At 45.5% G+C, this 17,121-nt stretch overlaps 1 protein-coding gene across 1 annotated transcript in view; it reads left to right on the top strand.

Annotated features, from left to right (window-relative positions):
* Positions 1-17,121, top strand: part of CSMD2 (CUB and Sushi multiple domains 2) — a 304,278-nt gene that overhangs the window by 207,089 nt on the left and 80,068 nt on the right. The window contains exons 23-29 of the mRNA XM_075722124.1: positions 1,046-1,202; positions 1,651-1,842; positions 3,180-3,306; positions 9,081-9,283; positions 11,176-11,367; positions 13,886-14,024; positions 14,650-14,837. Of these exons, the coding sequence (XP_075578239.1) occupies positions 1,046-1,202; positions 1,651-1,842; positions 3,180-3,306; positions 9,081-9,283; positions 11,176-11,367; positions 13,886-14,024; positions 14,650-14,837 (1,198 nt within the window). The remainder of the gene's footprint in view (positions 1-1,045; positions 1,203-1,650; positions 1,843-3,179; positions 3,307-9,080; positions 9,284-11,175; positions 11,368-13,885; positions 14,025-14,649; positions 14,838-17,121) is intronic.

Below are 17,121 nucleotides of genomic sequence, written 5' to 3'. Positions count from 1 at the left end.
AAAATAGATATCTTTGCCGTATCAGTGCACTTTCTGCTGTGAAGTCTTCCCTGAGATTTGGAGATTTGTTGGAATGCCAGGGGTTCTTCCTTTGCAGCTAGACTTCAGTTCTTATCTGCACAGTTGTACAGGGGAAACTGTTAACTCACGAGGAAGTGTGAGGTTCTTAGCATTATTTTTGTGTTTTTTTAAGAATCAAGGCTGATTTGCCCCAAAAAGGGGTTTATTTAAATGCAGAACTCCAGACTCAAGCTCTTCAGCATTCCCATACTCAGTATTAGATTAATCTGCATTTACAAGTTTCAGGACTCTATATAGAAGGAGACAAATCCAGGCTGAGTTTCTATTAACCATAAAGAAATGGTTTTGTAGGAGGCATTAATATTACAAGATGTGTGCTGCTGTGCTAAGCCGTCTTCCCAGAGAACTCTGTCCTTATTTAAGTGCCATACTTCTGCACTGTGAGATAGGTGTAATCCACATATTTTCAGCTCACAAATGATTGGAAAGAGAGAGAGATTTGCAGCTCATGCAAAGAATATACTTGTTGTGAAAGAAATGATGTTCTCTCAACAGGTTTGTCATCAACGTCTCATCTGCTCCTGAGGAAAGTTACTATCAATCTCCACTAGTGAGAAGTTGCTCTTTATCCTCATAGAGAATCATGCTATCTAAAAGAAATAAAGAAAAAAAAAATGTATGTTTTTCTTAAATAATAGCGGGGTCAAGGCACATCTGTGAGTCACTGTAGGGAGAAAATGTTTTTCCCAGTAGCCGTGCGGCACCTTTGGAAAGAAAGCTCGGTTCAGAAAACAGCCCTGCGTGCAGTATAAGCTCAGGTGTAAGGAGAAGGATGCAGATCCTCCAGGGTATGAATCCTGCTCCTCAGGTGAGCGGCAGCGTGAAGTCTTGTCAAGTCAGGCTCTTGGTTGGGATAATTTCACTGGCTTCAAAGGAACTGTCCCTGCTTGCACTCACGGATGAGTTGATCCCTGAAGTAGCAAACAAAATATGTTTTCCAGTATGTGTTTCATGTTCCTCGCAGGTCTATGATGGCAGCAATAGCTCTGCTCGCCTGCTGGGCTCCTTTAGCCGCTCTGAAATGCTCGGCACCAGCATAAACAGCACTTCCAGCAGCATGTGGCTTGAGTTTATCACCAACAGCGAGAACACAAGTAAAGGCTTTGAGCTGCAGTTCTCCAGTAAGTCATAGAATCATCGAATGCTTTGGGTTGGAAGGGACCTTTAGAGATCATCTAGCTCAACCCCCTTACGCCCGTGTGCCTCTGAGGTGGGCATCTGAGGTGTAATGCTGTATTTCTGTGCTACGGTTGCATGACCAGAGGAAACAGTCCTTTCCATAAAGATCTTGTAGTCTAAAGTGGGATTGGAGTGGGGGAGATGATTATGCCGGCAAACCTTTTCTGTTGGGAATGAGGCAGTGGTGATACAGAAGCTTTGGATGGAAGATGAGGTACCAGATTTCTGGGATCTTGTTCAAATATTAATTAAAAAAAATGTTAATTTTCAATATGGTGCTTTTTCTTTCCAGCAAATTATATTAAGAAGAGAATATTAACGTGATGCTGAGTTAATATCTCCTGGCTGTTAAATACCTGATGAAAACAGATGCTGTTTCTCCCGCTCCAGGTTTTGAACTCATTAAATGCGAGGACCCTGGCATCCCACAGTTCGGCTACAAGGTCCATGATGAGGGACACTTTGCTGGCAGCTCCGTATCCTTTAGCTGTGACCCTGGCTATACCCTGCGAGGCAGCAGGGTGCTGGTCTGCCTGACAGGGGAGCGGAGAGCTTGGGATCAACCCCTGCCAACCTGTGTAGGTGAGACAACTCTTGCTTCTAAAACGTCCTCTTACAAGTACTTTGCTTGTGGGTATCACGTAGCACATCCTTTCTTCCTCCTTTGCTAATACATATGACATTAACTCTGATACCGATTGCACCAGTGTACGTTAATAAAGACCGTGATAAGGATACTACGTAAGGCGTCTTCAGATGGAGAGCACTGATCTCTGCAAAACTTCTACAGATAGTCTTAACATGAAACACTGTGCTGTGAGCACAGATTTAACAAGGCTTCTTGCTTCACTGCAAGGAGGCTTATTGCTTTTCCAGTCCTTGTCCTTTTGCTTGAATGTGTTAAACAGAATGGCACTTTCTGATAATGGCAGAGATCAACGTGTGTCCAGACATTTGACGGTTCAAAGTCATGTTTATTTGAGAGCTACATGACATCTGACTCCAGATCCTCAGACGTTTTAATTCCCTCAGTCTTTTCTTAGCTAAGTCGTGAGTTCCCTTTTACCTGTACCTCTCCGGAAGGCTATCTTCTTGCTTGAAAAATTCTGATATTAAGGAAGTGCTGTTGGTCTGTTACGTGACAACTTCATAATTAGCCAGTGTTTGTAGGACATGGTGAAGTTCTTGCAGACTTAGTCCTCTGAGAGATCTCAACAACCAGAAGGCTGCTTTCATGGTTAGAAGTGATGAGCTCAGACACTGGTACTCTGTGTTCTCCCATGAGTTAGGACCATCCTTTATGCGGTAACTCTCTGCTAAATTTTAGCCTTAATTATTGAGGTAAAAAAAGACAAATTTCTGTGATTTATGCATCTTCTTAACCTATATGCTGTTTGCTATACATATATTGCATATGAATGGTCATGTCTGTGTGAGCGTGTGGAAACTTACAGAATTTTAATGGATACATTATGAAAATGTATTCAAAATCCTCACATTCTTTTGAGGTTCATTTAGCAGATACATCATATGTTAGCCTCTTCATTTTATCACACTGATGAATCGTTCAGACTTGCAGGTGCAGGCAGAGAAATTGAGCTCTTTCACCCCACGTGTGTGAATCGGGTAAAGCAGGATGCTGGCGGGCTCTGCCTCTATTCACTACAAAGTCAAAAAGGTGGAGGGAAGCTTTGACAGCATGTCAGGTGTTAGGAATGTGCACAGAAGTGCAGAGTTATTCTGATAACTCAGTCTTTTAGCTGAATTAAATGACTCTGACTTGGTTTTGTAGGCTTTAAGAATGTCTTTAGATGGCAAGAAATACTCCCTATTGTATTTGTAGGATGATATTTGCATTGTTGCCAAATAAGAACCATAGTATGTCTGAATCGTCTCACTAACCCATATGTTTGTTTCAGCTGAGTGTGGGGGTACTATCAAAGGAGAGTCGTCAGGACGGATACTGTCTCCCGGCTACCCAACACCCTACGATCATAATCTGAATTGTATTTGGACGATAGAGGCAGAAGCTGGTTGCACGATAGGGTGAGTTGGGCCAGGTTATTGTAGCTTGTTTTCCTTTCCATGTACAGCTTATTTTTCCAGAAGTAGATCAATAATGATGTAAGGCAAGTGGGGAGAGTGCCCTGTCACTTTGAGAGTCCCGAATGACTGAACAAAGGCTGGTTTATCTCGTTGCCAGGTTGGATAGAAGCGGCATCACTTCTCCTTTCCGCTAAGCTTTTTAGCCCTGTACGGCCTGCGCCAGTAACAGCTATTGTGCCACGGGTGGTGAAGCCCGATTATTTGCTGTTGCTGCCTGTGGTATTACTGTATTAAACTAATATCCAAGAGCTTTTGTGGGCATGTACAATGTAAATGCTTTTCACCCCTTTCCTTAATAGGATGTATTCAGAAACGAACCTTTCTACCAGATTAGTGTTGAATTTCCCAGCAAAGTTTTAACATGTGTCCAAATGACATAATCCTGAAATGAGGACATATATATAAAACTGCTTGGAATATCACATCCCAGGAAAGGATAAAGGGAAGGCAACTATGGGTCTGGTTCATCTCCATTCATGCTAGCAGAGTGAATTAACACTGAAAGGGATGAGCTCTGTCTCATTATGTTTGTGAGAATGAACGGTCAGGTGTGACGGTCCCCAGATGTGAGTGGACAGCTGGAAAACTGAGACCACAGCGCTTAGCTTTCATCTTCTAATTGCATTGTTTTATTGTTTTAATAATAAATAGAACACATACAATGTAATTATCCTCCCAGAGGAAAAGACTCAAGATGGTTTCTAAACATCTGGTCTCTACAGAGACCCGACATTGTTTTCTCCTCCTGCTCCTCTGACTTCTCTTATTGTTCCGTTGCCCCTTTCCTGTTGGACGGTGGCAGTTTGAAATGTAATTTGTTCATAAGTTATGTGAATTTGGCAGTTAGGTAAGCGTGGTACTGAGAACATTTGGCTCATAAAGAGAGTGCAGTCACTAGCAGAATCCAGGCAGTTTCCTGCTCTGTGGTGCTTCAGCTGTGATCCCTGCTGCTTAACCACTGTTCCCATGCTGGAGTTTGCCCAAGCGCTAGCCAGCCATTTCAGTGCTGCTCTGTGTGTACGTACGTATTTCGGTCCCGCTAAAGCCATCTTCGACAGAAGACGGAAGTATATTGGCAAGTAAAGCTTTTGCTAAGTGATGGGACTTGAGGGGGAGAAACATAGAATATAAGGTCTATTCAACAATAATCCTCTTCTCCCACGATCTCCCATCATCATTTCTAGTGCTTGTTAGCTGGCGTGTCGGCCCCGTTTCTGTGCTGACCCGAGACCTGTGCTGTTCCAGTCCCGCGCTCCTTCGTTGTCACTGCCCTTTTATCTTCACCGTAGCTTCCTTGCTGCATCAGCACTCATCATCTCTTCAGCAGAGACTGCTAGTTACATTGAGCTCTGTGGTGCTTTTAGTCAATGGATTTATGCTGAAGATAGATCTGGTCCAGTATTTGAATTTTTGTTTAGTGCAGAAATTCCCTCCGTTGGCTCTGCTCTTCAGTATGGTTCAGTAATGGGTGGTTTCTGGTATGAACACAGGAGAAAGCGTAGCCAATGAGCTTAATTCCTGCACAGGCAACTTGCAGTTGAAGTCTCCTCTTTTTTTCATTCCTCTGTAAAAGATTCTGAAGAACCCAAAGATATTTTTATAGGACAAAGTAGATATGAGACCCCCTCTTCTCCGCCCCCTCTGCCCCAAAGGGTAAGAGACCGCCTCATCCAGAGACGCTTCAGCAAGTGAACTTTACTCACTCGCGTAATCCCTCTGTGCTTCTGTAAGAGTACTCAAACAAGCAGAGCCATAGGCTTGCATTTGCAGGATGAGCCAGAGGCTTGGAAGGGGCCCAGGCTGAAACGAAACGATGGCAGGCAGTAGTACGGTAACATACCTTGTGACCCTTCCTTTCATCAGAGATGAAAGCTCCCTCCTCCTGTTACTTTATTTGGCAACTCAGACAGAACAGATGATCTCTGGGTAGTTGAGAACACATTTTCAGCAACTTCATTTTTACGTTAATCCATTGGAAAAATAATCCTCTTCACGCATGATACAATTGTATAAAGCTCTCATTTATAACTTACATTAAAATTAATCACCAAAGCTTTTTGAATAAAGCTGTATCTGCACAGAATGAGAAGAAGGAGAGAAAGATAGAAAAATTAGTCTGTACATCATTGCCATGAAAGTTGAGGGGTTGCACTTTGAGAGAGGATTAATTCTGTGCATGTGCAAACACACGCATGCACACGCACATCAAATTACTACTAAAATGACTTGGCTTATCTGGGAGACTCTGGGGAGAGACAGAAGTGGGAGGGCGTACTGGAAAATGAATGAAACTTGCCTTTGAGTACTGCTTGCAGAGCTGAGAGCAGTGAATACGCAGTTAGAAGTGGTAGTGGCGTTTTATTGTACAGCAGTGATCTCGGGGTCATAAAAGAGTTTAATGATATTGCTAATCCCGGTGTAATGGATGGTGCTGTATTGACAGGTTCCATTTTTCACAGTCTCATCTAGAACTACGAGTGAGAATATTGGGATGTTCCAGTTTGCTTCCTTGGAGATTACTAGGGACATAACATTTAACAGCTTTTAAGTTTGGGATCACTCTCTGGGCCAGAGCGGGGACGGCGGGCAGCCCTGCAAACCGCCGTTAGCGTGAAAGACCTGCGGCTTTGGTGCGAGCTCTGTGGGCTGCGTTCAGGTGCTGAAGCCGGCTCCGGATGGGAGCCCAGCCTCCTGCACAGCAGAGCCAAGCTGGGGCGGCCAGAGCTTGGATGGGAAGCGTTAGCAGAAAGAGCCCCAGGTTGGTCAGTCCAGATGCGGGGGTGCTTTCTGAAGAGCTGGGGCTACGTGGCTCGCCAGAGGTCATGCAGGTTGTCACTGCAGAACTGGTCTCTCCTCGGCTCCCTGCTAAGCTGGGAGAACTTTCCCTCTATCACATACATACATAGCCACAATTCCTAATTCACTTTTTGCTGCATTTTCCTGTTTGTAATTGGGCTTGTCAGAGTGCAAGAATAAAAACTCTCTTCCTCTCCATTGCCTGCTAAACCAGTGTCTCTGTCTTGTCTTAAATGAAGCCCTGCTGGGAGTGGAATCAGGCTGATAGAAAACTCATGCTGTTTGGTTACAGATGTCCCTATTGAATAGATTGATTTGCTCCAGAGCACACCACTTTTCTTAATAAAATCAGCTATCCCAACAGACTCCTGAACCAACTGGTGTTGGACAACCTGTGCCTTGCCACCATGTCATCTGGTTATCACGCTAAGGCTTTCTCCTCCTGGTGACACCTTGCCTGCAGGTTGTTTCTTCAAAAGGAGTGAGGGCAGTGAGTTGCTGTAGGCAGCCTTGGTCCCACGGGAGCCGGCGGTGAGCTCTCCGGGTGGTGGCAGTTCCAGGGTGTCCCCCTGCCCCAGGTCAGCCTCTGCCAGCGTCCCCCTGTTTCCCAGCTCTTCAGCAATGAGTTTGCTCTGGCAGTTTTGGCTAACTAGAACCATTAACTTGAGGGACAACATAAGCAGACCAACACACCTGTGGAGAACAGCTCTGCTATGATCCATTCTTGTTTTCCTCAAGTCTATTTTTTTTCTCTTTGCTCAAGGTCTCTGCTAGGTAGATTTATGATTCAGCTCTTCTGGTTTCTGTTGGATTCTGTGGACATCATCTTGTTGCTGAGAACATTGCAGTGTTTTGGGCTTTTTTTTTTTCCTCTCCCCTTTTATGGTTCTACCTGATTTATTTATGTTTGCCCCAGATAAATGGGAAAGCAGCCAAGCGAATGCTTCCTTGTTTTCCTCTGTGGGCTGTCAGCGTTTTAAGCACAGTACCCGATTGTTTTATTTTTTGCAGATTTTTCTCAGTGCAGTTTATGGATTTCTGTCCCCATTTCAAACTGGCATGCCTCGAGTTACCCCGTGTTAGCCTGATTTCATTGTGTCAGATGGTAATTCCCCCAGTGATAATGTGGCAATGAAAAACAGAGGCAATTAAATGCCTTCTCTCTTGAGTTGGCATTTTAAGTGCAGGAGTGAAAGGGACTGAACGCTGATGTATCACAGCCTTTAGTTGATAGCTCCCTTGGGTGTTACCATGACAGTATCTTATGCTTAGATGCCACTTCCGATCTTGGAAGATCCCAAAGCTCTTTGCAAAGCCTGGATTCATCTGCTTCGCATCCTTCCGCAACAGAGGTTGGTTTGGTGGGCAGAAGCGCGATGTGATCTCCCCGCCAGCCCATGGTGGGAGGAGAGGAGCATCGCACCAGGGCTGGTGCTGGGACCAAGTTTGTCCCGCCCCAGGGTGCCCCCAGGCTCTCCTGGGCACGGAGGGAACTTCTGGCCTTCTCCCATCCCCTTGGCTCCGTCGCTGGTACAGGCTCTGGAGTGAGCTTCCTCACCATGACGACTCCTGGGGTTTGGGCTTTCCCTGGGGAATTTGCTGTGTGAGTGCCAAACAGGCATAGCCCTGTTTTGTTTTAAAAGCAGAAGACAAGAGCTCCGAGGAGTGCTCCAGGACTAAGGAGCATTTGCTGCATATGCTGAAGGCCTTGCAGCCCTGTCTCCAGGGCAGACAAAGCTATAAAATACACAGAGTAAGGAAACAAAATCTGTATTCAGAGCATCGTAATAAACACCTTGTTGAGAGCACAGTGTGATTTCATTGCCAGCCACCAGATTCTTAATTTCTGTTTTCTCTCCCTTCCCTTCCTATGGTGGATTTTGGAGAGCTAGCTCATGCTGCCTCACCTTTTCTTTATTTGCTGCTGAAGTTATTCTGTTAGCTGATCTAGGTACAGTTTTGCAATATCCAGAACTTCGTAAAACATGTCAAAATCCTCAGAGGTCCTGCAGTCCAGCGTTCAGAATTTACACCTTGTTCGCTACCCTCCCGCACACCCTTTCATGCCCCTTTTCATTAGCCTCCGGGGCAGTTAACACCCTGGTAAGGGTTTCTTTTCCAGCATGATACTCTTTTAATTAGGAGTGGCGTTGGGCATTTCTTTTCCTTTTTTCCCTCTGATACACAAGATTAGCTTGGTGCCAGGAGCAAATTCTTTGATCTGAGTGCAGGTAACAAAAATCAATGCATTTTGTCAGTAGATGCTGGCTTTTGACAATAGGCTATTCCTTGCAGGACACCAAAAAAGGCAAAAGGACAGCCAAGGTTGTTGCTGTGTGCAGCATAGGGACAACGTGTGAATTGGATGAATATATGTAAGTTGTCTGAAGGGACCCCAGCACATTTTCTGCTAATTCTCTTTTTAGAATAAGTTTCTCAGTACTTCTGTGTTCATCTGTTACAGAGCTCAGTGAAACTACGGACAAATCCCCATCCTTTCCTTCACAGCCCCTGTACCTCTCTGCTGCAGGTTTCCTGTATGTCCTGGACTGAGTCTTTTGTCTACGTGACAGCTTCTCATTGCAATGTCTGAGCACCTTCGGTGTAAAAGCAACTGTGATATTCCAAAGAACCCAGCTTTTAGGAAAACATTAGTATCCATGACTCAGTTGCGTTTTGTTTACGGATGTGTTTTATTAGGGGTGGATGTAACTAAGAGATCTTAGGTTTTATAGACAGAGGAAGTTGGGTAGAGGGCTAAAGTACTTTGTCCAAGCTGAGTTGCAGATAACAGGAGAAAACACGTTCCTTGTAGGCCAAGCTACCTTAGTTTGGTACCAACCACATTTCTAATCCTTTCAGGCAAAAAGGCAAGAGCTCAGTTTGTGGTCTGACTGCCACTTCATTTTGCCACACAGGCTCCATTTCATGGTTTTCCACACCGAGGAGTTCCACGATGTGCTGAGGATCTGGGACGGTCCGGTGGAGAATGGCATCCTCCTAAAGGAGATGAGCGGGTCCGGCTTACCCAGTGATGTCCACAGTACTTTCAACTCCGTCATCCTTCAGTTCAACACTGATTTCTTCACAAGCAAGCAGGGCTTTGCTGTTCAGTTTTCAGGTAGGCTTTGCATTGTTTCCTCAGCATTGTCCAAACCTGGCTTTGCTGATAAGTGATTTCAGGTCTATCTGCAAGCTACTGGTGGTGAGCAAATGACATTGTGTTGAACACGATAGCAGGAACGGGGTGATCTTCCAGCCATTTGCACTCTACCGCATTTGGGTGCGGCCTCTGCAAATAGAGAAAAACTCTTGTATTTTGTCCTTGCGGTGCAGGTGAATTCTGTGCTTCCCTCTGCTACAGTCACCTTCACAGTGGTGAACTTGGCAGCAGGATGTAGAGCAGTACGTTGTGGAATACACAAGAAGGCATTACAGATATTTTCCACCACATTCCTACAGGTCCCTTAGAGATACCAGTATGCAGGCAGCTTCCCCCAGGCGCTCTGAGAGCAGTTGGTCAGTGGTCTCTGAAAACCACAAGTCTATTTAAAATCCCTCAAATTGGATCCCCTGAGATGCAGATCATAAAAAGCTCTATCAGCTGTAGGGATGTCACTGCTAGCAGCAGCACTACGTGTAATGCAACTGCAATCTGTCATTGCCTAAGTCCTGGGGACCATTACCTAAGACTCGGCCTTGCAAACACATTAATTTCAATTATATTAGGGTAATACATTTCAACATTCACACACGGGTTTCCAGGACTCAGGCCTTCACTGACTTGTCCCGTAAACAACCAGCAGATGCCTATTTTGGAGATGGTAGTAAACAGGGAGGCTGCTGGGTGAGTGATGGAGTGATGGTATGACCTTCCTGGGACTCGGACACATTTAAGCATCAGAACTCATTCTGTCTCTCCCAGGTTTTTGCCCATAGCTTTCTGTTCGGGGTGCCTTGCATGGCCAGGAGAGCAGGCCAGCTCTTTGGGGAAGAGTTTGTGCTGGATGCCTTCTGGGGTGACCAAGACAGAGGGAGAGCTTTGTGTCACCCAGCGCAGCTCTGCTGTCCTCTTTCTTTGCCAGGCTTGTGTGTCAGCCTGCCAGGAAGGACCAGACTGGGCTGCTAAGTTGCTTATCTTCAGTTGCACAGAAACAGAGAGGGATTTCCTCTGGCTCTTTTAAGAGCAGCTTTTTCTAAACTGGCTAGGTGTAATAGACTCTCATCAACTTAGCAGGAAATAAGCCCTGCTCCGCTGCCTGATACAGAGCTGGTCTTTATTGAATGCTTCTGCTCAAAGCCTTTGTTCACAAGGTGTGACGAAGCAGTCAGACCTAAGCTCAGAAGTATACAGTTTGGGATCTTGTGAACTTTAATGATCTATATAAGCTTGCAAAACTTCTGTTACTCCAGGACTTCCCATACGGTTAAGTTGTTGTAGTGTTGACAGACCTTGAGCTCAGTCAGCAGTGAAGCTGTGCTGCCTGTCCTCAACTGGGAAGAAGCTGAGGGGGTCATCTCATACCTCAGAGGGACGCAGCAGCGAGACTGGGAGGGAAACACGTGCATTTCTAAAAGGTCAGGCTTGATGCTTCGCAGGGCTAAAGGCTAAATTGCTCTGCCACTCAGGGGAAGTGAAAAGTGGTAGCGGATTAGTTTATTTTGCAGCCTGAGTCTGACACAGAATTCTATAAAAATGCCATGTAAGATCAGTGGATGTCTGGACTTATTAAGTAAACATGCATGTGCACAATTATATATCAAACTTGCACTCTGTGTAGTGCACTTGAACTTGCCGTTCCCCAGAGCCTTTACCAGCTGGAGTGGCAGATGCTCAGTGCAAAGTAAAAGCCAGTTTTTGTGTATGTGGCAACTTTAAGGGATGCTGAAGGAGGAGAGATGAAGAACAAAGTCATTGCTTGGATATCTGTTTAAGGACAGAGTCTAAGTACAGCCGGTGCTGTAAGCTGTATTAAATATATATATTAAATATATATTTTTCATACTCTTCAGTTTCTACTGCCACTTCCTGCAATGACCCAGGAATTCCCCAGAATGGGAGCCGGAGTGGTGACAGCAAAGAGGCAGGTGACTCCATCGTCTTCCAGTGTAATCCAGGATACGCTCTGCAAGGGGAGGCCACAATCACTTGTGTGCAGATTGAGAACAGATTTTTCTGGCAACCAGACCCTCCCTCCTGCATAGGTATGAACACGCGTCCATCCTCCCATTGCACTGGTTCCCTGCCCCGTCTCATTGCAAGACTTGTGTAGCCGCAGGGGGCGAGTCCCACCTGCTTTGAGGAGGTGTATGGCGAGGTGTGTATGTCTCAGGTAGCTATCTCATAGAACTACTTTTTAGGTTTATTCCCAGAGTGTCTGGGACAATGAGAATCTAGTTCATGCTGGAAGCTCGTAGGACATACTGCAATGTAAGTGATGGTATTTAACCTGACAAGTCAAAATTACAGGCTTCTTTAAAACTCAGGTTGGTAGAGAGGATTGGGGTCATGGGTGAATAACTTCTGTATGAGGAGACAGCAAATTCTGTCACGAGAAAGAACTATCTGACATTTTCTTTGAGCTCATAAAGTAATAAAGAAGCCAATAAAGGTGATTCTTTTTAATATGTCCAGAACACATAAAAGTATTCATGCTAAGCACATAAGAGCAATAAACATCAAATTTGCTGACCAATTAAATGCTAGCCACAGATTACTTATCCTGTAACCTTCGTTCCTGTTTATGCACTGTTATCCCAAGAAAGAAAAATCAGTTAATTCTGTTTCTAACATCTGATTTAATGCCAGCTAGGAAACTTCTACATCATGCACAGGATTTATGCTCCCTGCAGGATGACTTGGTTTCTGAATGACTATCTTGATGATCTAGTGTGGCACCCTTTCGGCCTGATAGAGACAGTCCTTTTAGTCTTCCCGGAGCTATAACTAAATCATATTGTTGCACGTTGTGCCCATCTCGTCATTCTCCTGTTGAGTTTTCTTTCACGCCAGAAGCTGGGCTCTCAGTCTTTTCAGAGAAACATTGCCGGTGCCTTAATCTTGGTGTGAGATGAATTCCCACGGGTTGTCTCCAGTTTGACTTGGAGGTATTGTGTTGGGTCCTTTCTGAATAGAAGTCGGGCGATCTTGTTTTAGGAGTCATAAGCTCTATGAAAAAGCTGAAAGCGCAATGTCTTGCTCCTTCCCTCTATTCAGGGACAAAGGATTTGGAGGAATAATCAATGGCCAAATAACATCAGTTTATAGTAACTGTAATAGGCTGCCTAGTTAGAGCTGAATTGGAAAACGGGGTTTAATTTAGGGCCTGGATTTCATGTATTTAGCATTTCAAATGTATTTTCACATCTTTGTTGTACAACTTCTGAAGTCCCTAAACAATGTGGGCTGAACTGGAACCTCAGCTGAAAAAACCCCCAGAGGTTTGGGGTATTTGAAGTCTGCATCCTGACCCAACTCTAAACAAGCATGGCTTGGACCAGTTTCTACTTAAAATCCTTTGGAGACTATGGGTGGGATTTTCAAAGAAATCGGAGGGTGTTGAACAGTCATCTCCCTTAGGCTTTTCAAAAATGAGTCTGTATACTTTAGTTTCTTCTTGAATTGTCCCCTGACTTTACATTCTAGAAGAGGAACGCACCCTGAAGGTTAAGATTAAGGTAAAGGGACACAGAATAGATGCTTGTGGTTCTTCCAAGTTACTTGTGCATGACATTCAGCTCAACTCTGCACTGTCTGTGCTGCGATTTCCTTGTCGGTTCGAGAGGGATGACGGTTCTTGGTGCCTGCAGTAGCCTGCAACTGGACTTGACTGAAGAAGTTGCTTCTGGGCCTTGGAGAGGGGTCTCCAGTTTAATCTCTGCTGTGACTTTATAGAACAGTCCCACTATGTTTTCCTTGATATCTGGAGATTCTTGTGTATTTGCAGGGCTTTATAAAAGCCCACAAGATATACATCCATGCTTGCTCCTTCATGGAAGATCCTTCCAAGATTTGTTCTCTCCCATGCTGGGTCATTTCCTACTCGGTGCTGGCGTTGCTGTAGGCTGGTTAGTGTCAGACGCCCGAGTTTCACACAGACTGTGCTCCCCTCCCACCCCATCCCAAATCTGGGAGGATCGATCTGAGCAACGGGGGGAATCTTAGAGCATCGGCCCTTGTGAAGAGACTGCAGAAAGGCTGACTGTAATAAATCAGTCATGACTATTTCCCACAGTGGAAATATATGCAGGCATTTTCAGCCTTAAAAAAGTAATAAGGGATTTTTCAATCAGCTTGACATTTAGTGTGTTGGTGACTGTAATAAACATGAACAAACCATTAGAGCCAGACAACATGTTTTCACTTATTTAGCAACCATCCAGACTTTGACCAGGAGTTGCCTAAATAAATGCAACGGAAAAGCATAAAGCATCTCTCTCTCCTTCTGGTTGCTCACTTGCATATCTTATGAAGATTGTAATAGTATCCACAGCTCTGTTTCTGTGTGTGTGTGTGTACTCCGTCTGCAATAACAGAGCCCTCATCTCCGCTAGGGCCACTACAAGCTCTTGTGATACATATCTTACTATCAGACAGCCTTGCAAACTGCCCCTCTGCCCCTTACCTGTGCATCTCTCCCCCCCTCACCTTCCTGCATGTCGTCTACTATTTTTTAAGTTTCTCTAAGCCAAAGCCTCATCCCGTTGCTTGATTGCCTTCCAGCTCCCTGTGGAGGTATCCTGACAGGACCGGCAGGAGTGATCTTGTCCCCGCAGTACCCGGAGCCCTACCCACCGGGGAAGGAGTGCGACTGGAAGCTGACTGTCTCTCCTGATTACGTCATTGCCCTGGTATTTAATACGTACGTACCGGAGAGCTCCTCTCCTGATTACATCATTGCCCTGGTATTGAATACGTACGTACCCGAGAGCTCCTCTCCTGATTACGTCATTGCCCTGGTATTGAATACGTACGTACCCAAGAGCTCTTTGGTTCCACTTCTGTGGCTGCCTGTGGGGACGGGCAGGGGATGCCAGCGGTGGGGCACTGCCTGGGTGAGCTGGGTCTGCGGGGGGGTCCTTTCCTCTCTGAAGGAACCAAACCAAACCTGGTAGGACCATCCCGTAGTCCTGGGTAATCTGGTCTCAGATGTTACCTTAACGTGGGAGGAGATGCACACATTTCAACTGTAGCTCCTCCTTGATATACCCATGGTTTTACAGAGCATAACTGTGTAACTGGGGCAGCGTAGGAAGCCCCTGCAGCAACACTGGCTTATGCTTTTGTGCTCTTGACTGTATCACCAGTCCTCAAATCCTTACGTATGGAACAGAGACAGAATGTCCTGTACTTAGCTGAGGAGCTGGTCTGGGGCAGACGCAGTCTCTCAGCTGTGTAGTTGTGCAGCCCATCAGGACCACAGTCCTGTTCTCCGGGGGCTGCTGTAGCCTGCTCATACTTGAAGCACTCTTCCTTTGGCTTTGCAGCTTCAGTTTGGAGCCTGGCTATGATTTCCTTCACATCTACGATGGACCCGATTCACTCAGCCCCCTGATCGGAAGCTTTTACGGCTCCCAGCTACCCGAGAGGATAGAGAGCAGCAGCAACAGCCTCTTCCTTGCTTTCCGAAGCGATGCGTCAGTCAGCAACACCGGATTTGTCATTGACTACACAGGTAAGAGCTGTCCAGCGGTGCACCTGGCCCAGCTGACTCAGCAAATACACGGGATTTTACCTGCACTTATTCTCAGGTTAAACCACCTAGCTGAACCAGATGGGAGAATCTCTAGAAACTGTGGAAACCTCTCTTCGGGCAGTAATCCTACTGTCTGTTTTGCTACCCCCAAAGCAGATTAAGAGGCATGGGAAAATTGGAGTTGAAGAGAGGGGATCCTGTAGGCTAGCAGAAGAGCCGGGGTACGTAAGGTAGATAAGAGCAGCATAAAAGGCCTGTTACGTGGCTGAGGATCAGTCAAATGTGGCTGCTTCTGTGTGGGGCTTTCATTAACAGAGAAGAAAGTTTTTACATCATTTTTTTTCTTCTTTAAAGAAAATCAAGGGAGATTCCCAGAAAATATGTATTTATTTATGTATAGGCTGTGTTATGTATAAACTTTCTTGCTCCACGCTGAATTTAAATAGTTCTGTCTTCTCCTTAGTGAGCAAACGTGCTGCTTCGTTGAAGATTTGAGCTTTCAGAGTACTAGAGAGTGGCTGAACTACTTATCAGGAATGCTCCACATTGCCATGGATTTAAGATTTATTCTCAGGGGCAAGAGTGGCTTTGTCCAAGAAAAGGAGGTGCAGACATACTATCCAATGTGGGATCTCGGTCTGAATTTTTGAGACTGTCATTCAAGAGTGTACCAAATGATTGGGTGGCTGTATGTAGAGGCGAGGATCGCGGAGGTGGATGCTCAGCTCTCTGGAGCCCGTGGAGCTCGCCTGAAATCTGTGCATTCTGCTTCACTTAAGACTCTAAAGCATCTGCTTAAAAATTCACTAATAGTTAGTAAAATGAACAGAATACTTCACAGGTATCTGTGCTGTTAGAGCAGTGGCGCTTTCTTCTTGCTTGCTTGAGGAGGAAGTAAAACATTTGGTGGCTTCAGCTCTATTCGTGAGAGACAGGGGCAGTGGTTAGAGTTTTCCGTGGGTGCTTTTAGCTCTCTGTCAGTGGAACAAGCTGAGAAGTAACAGACCTGGCACTGCTGTTCTGGGAGATGGGGCGGGGAAGGGAGGCTTTGGCAGAGTGTGTTCCTTGTTTGTGCACAGGGTAGGTGGAAGAATGGAGCTGTTACAAACTGTAGTAAAAAATATGCTCTGAAAAGCTGGATCTGATGAGCCGGGATTATGCAGAATGGAGAAGATTAAAAACTGGGGAAAAAACAGGGCTAGAAAGAAATCATTCTTTTAGCCTGCTCTGGCCTACACGGACTAGTTTGCAGTATGGGGAAAAAAGCATTGATGGCTTCAGATGTACTGGCTGCGTGCCACTCTGAAACACGGCTCTGTATGCGCGGCGCACGCTGTGGAACAGGCTCTTGAGTCTTGTTGGCCCCACTGTGTGCTCGGGGAGCAGTAACAGCTCGTGCCGGAGAGCCGATGGGCTGCTGCTGTGTTTGCAGCGCTGCTGCTGCTTTCTCCGCGTGCTTGGGCAATTCCCTCTTCCTGTACCCTGTCTCCAGTCTGTGGTTCCTGCTTTTGAATTTACCTGACCAGAGGTTAAATGACAGTGAAATGGCAATTCCTATTAGTTATGCTGAACAGATGAATTTCCCTCTAGTCAAGTTATGAAATAACAAGACAAAGATAGTCAGCGCTGCTTAAGATTCAAGAGATTAAAAGTTTTCTGCTCTCGTTAGAATTAATTTTACTGAAAATGAAGTCTTGGGTTTTCTTCTTTTCCCCTTTTTGGGCAGCCAGAAAGTGGTTAACAAAGGAAATCTCATTAAATTAGGGTGGTTGTGCGATGCGGTTTTTTCTCCTAAACACTCCTACGGTGTTAATCGTGCCTACATGCTTCCCACAAAGCCAAACTGCTGGGAGAAAAGAATGAGCTTTAAGTTTGCTCATTAATTTCCCCGCACTTTAGAAGGAACCTGGGATTCAAGTCTGAGAAGTGGCAGAAAATAGAACTTTGGGGAATCGAAGGAAGAAGAAAAGAAATGCAGGAGGGAGCATGTGTGAAAGAAAATCAAATACCGAGCTTGGCTCCTTGCCGGCGTGGAGTCCCAAGTACAATTACAGACACCGTCTCCTCTCAGCCATCTCATTGTGTCTGGCCAGGGCTGCAGCCCGCGTAGGCTTCTGCCCCTAGCTCCCTAAATACCATACCTCACCTGTGGCAGCTGTGTGTGAAATACTGTTAATTGCCAGGGGCTTTGTAGTCCTCTTTTGGTAATGTTTGGGGAAAAAAGCCGAAAGCAGCCATCTGTCAGTCCCTCCTTGAAATCCTG

The sequence above is a fragment of the Pelecanus crispus genome, chromosome 16, assembly GCF_030463565.1.
Source record: "Pelecanus crispus isolate bPelCri1 chromosome 16, bPelCri1.pri, whole genome shotgun sequence".
NCBI classification, from domain to species: Eukaryota; Metazoa; Chordata; class Aves; order Pelecaniformes; family Pelecanidae; genus Pelecanus; species Pelecanus crispus.
Note: the sequence above shows the minus strand (reverse complement) of the source record. Positions and strands in the feature narration are given on the sequence as shown.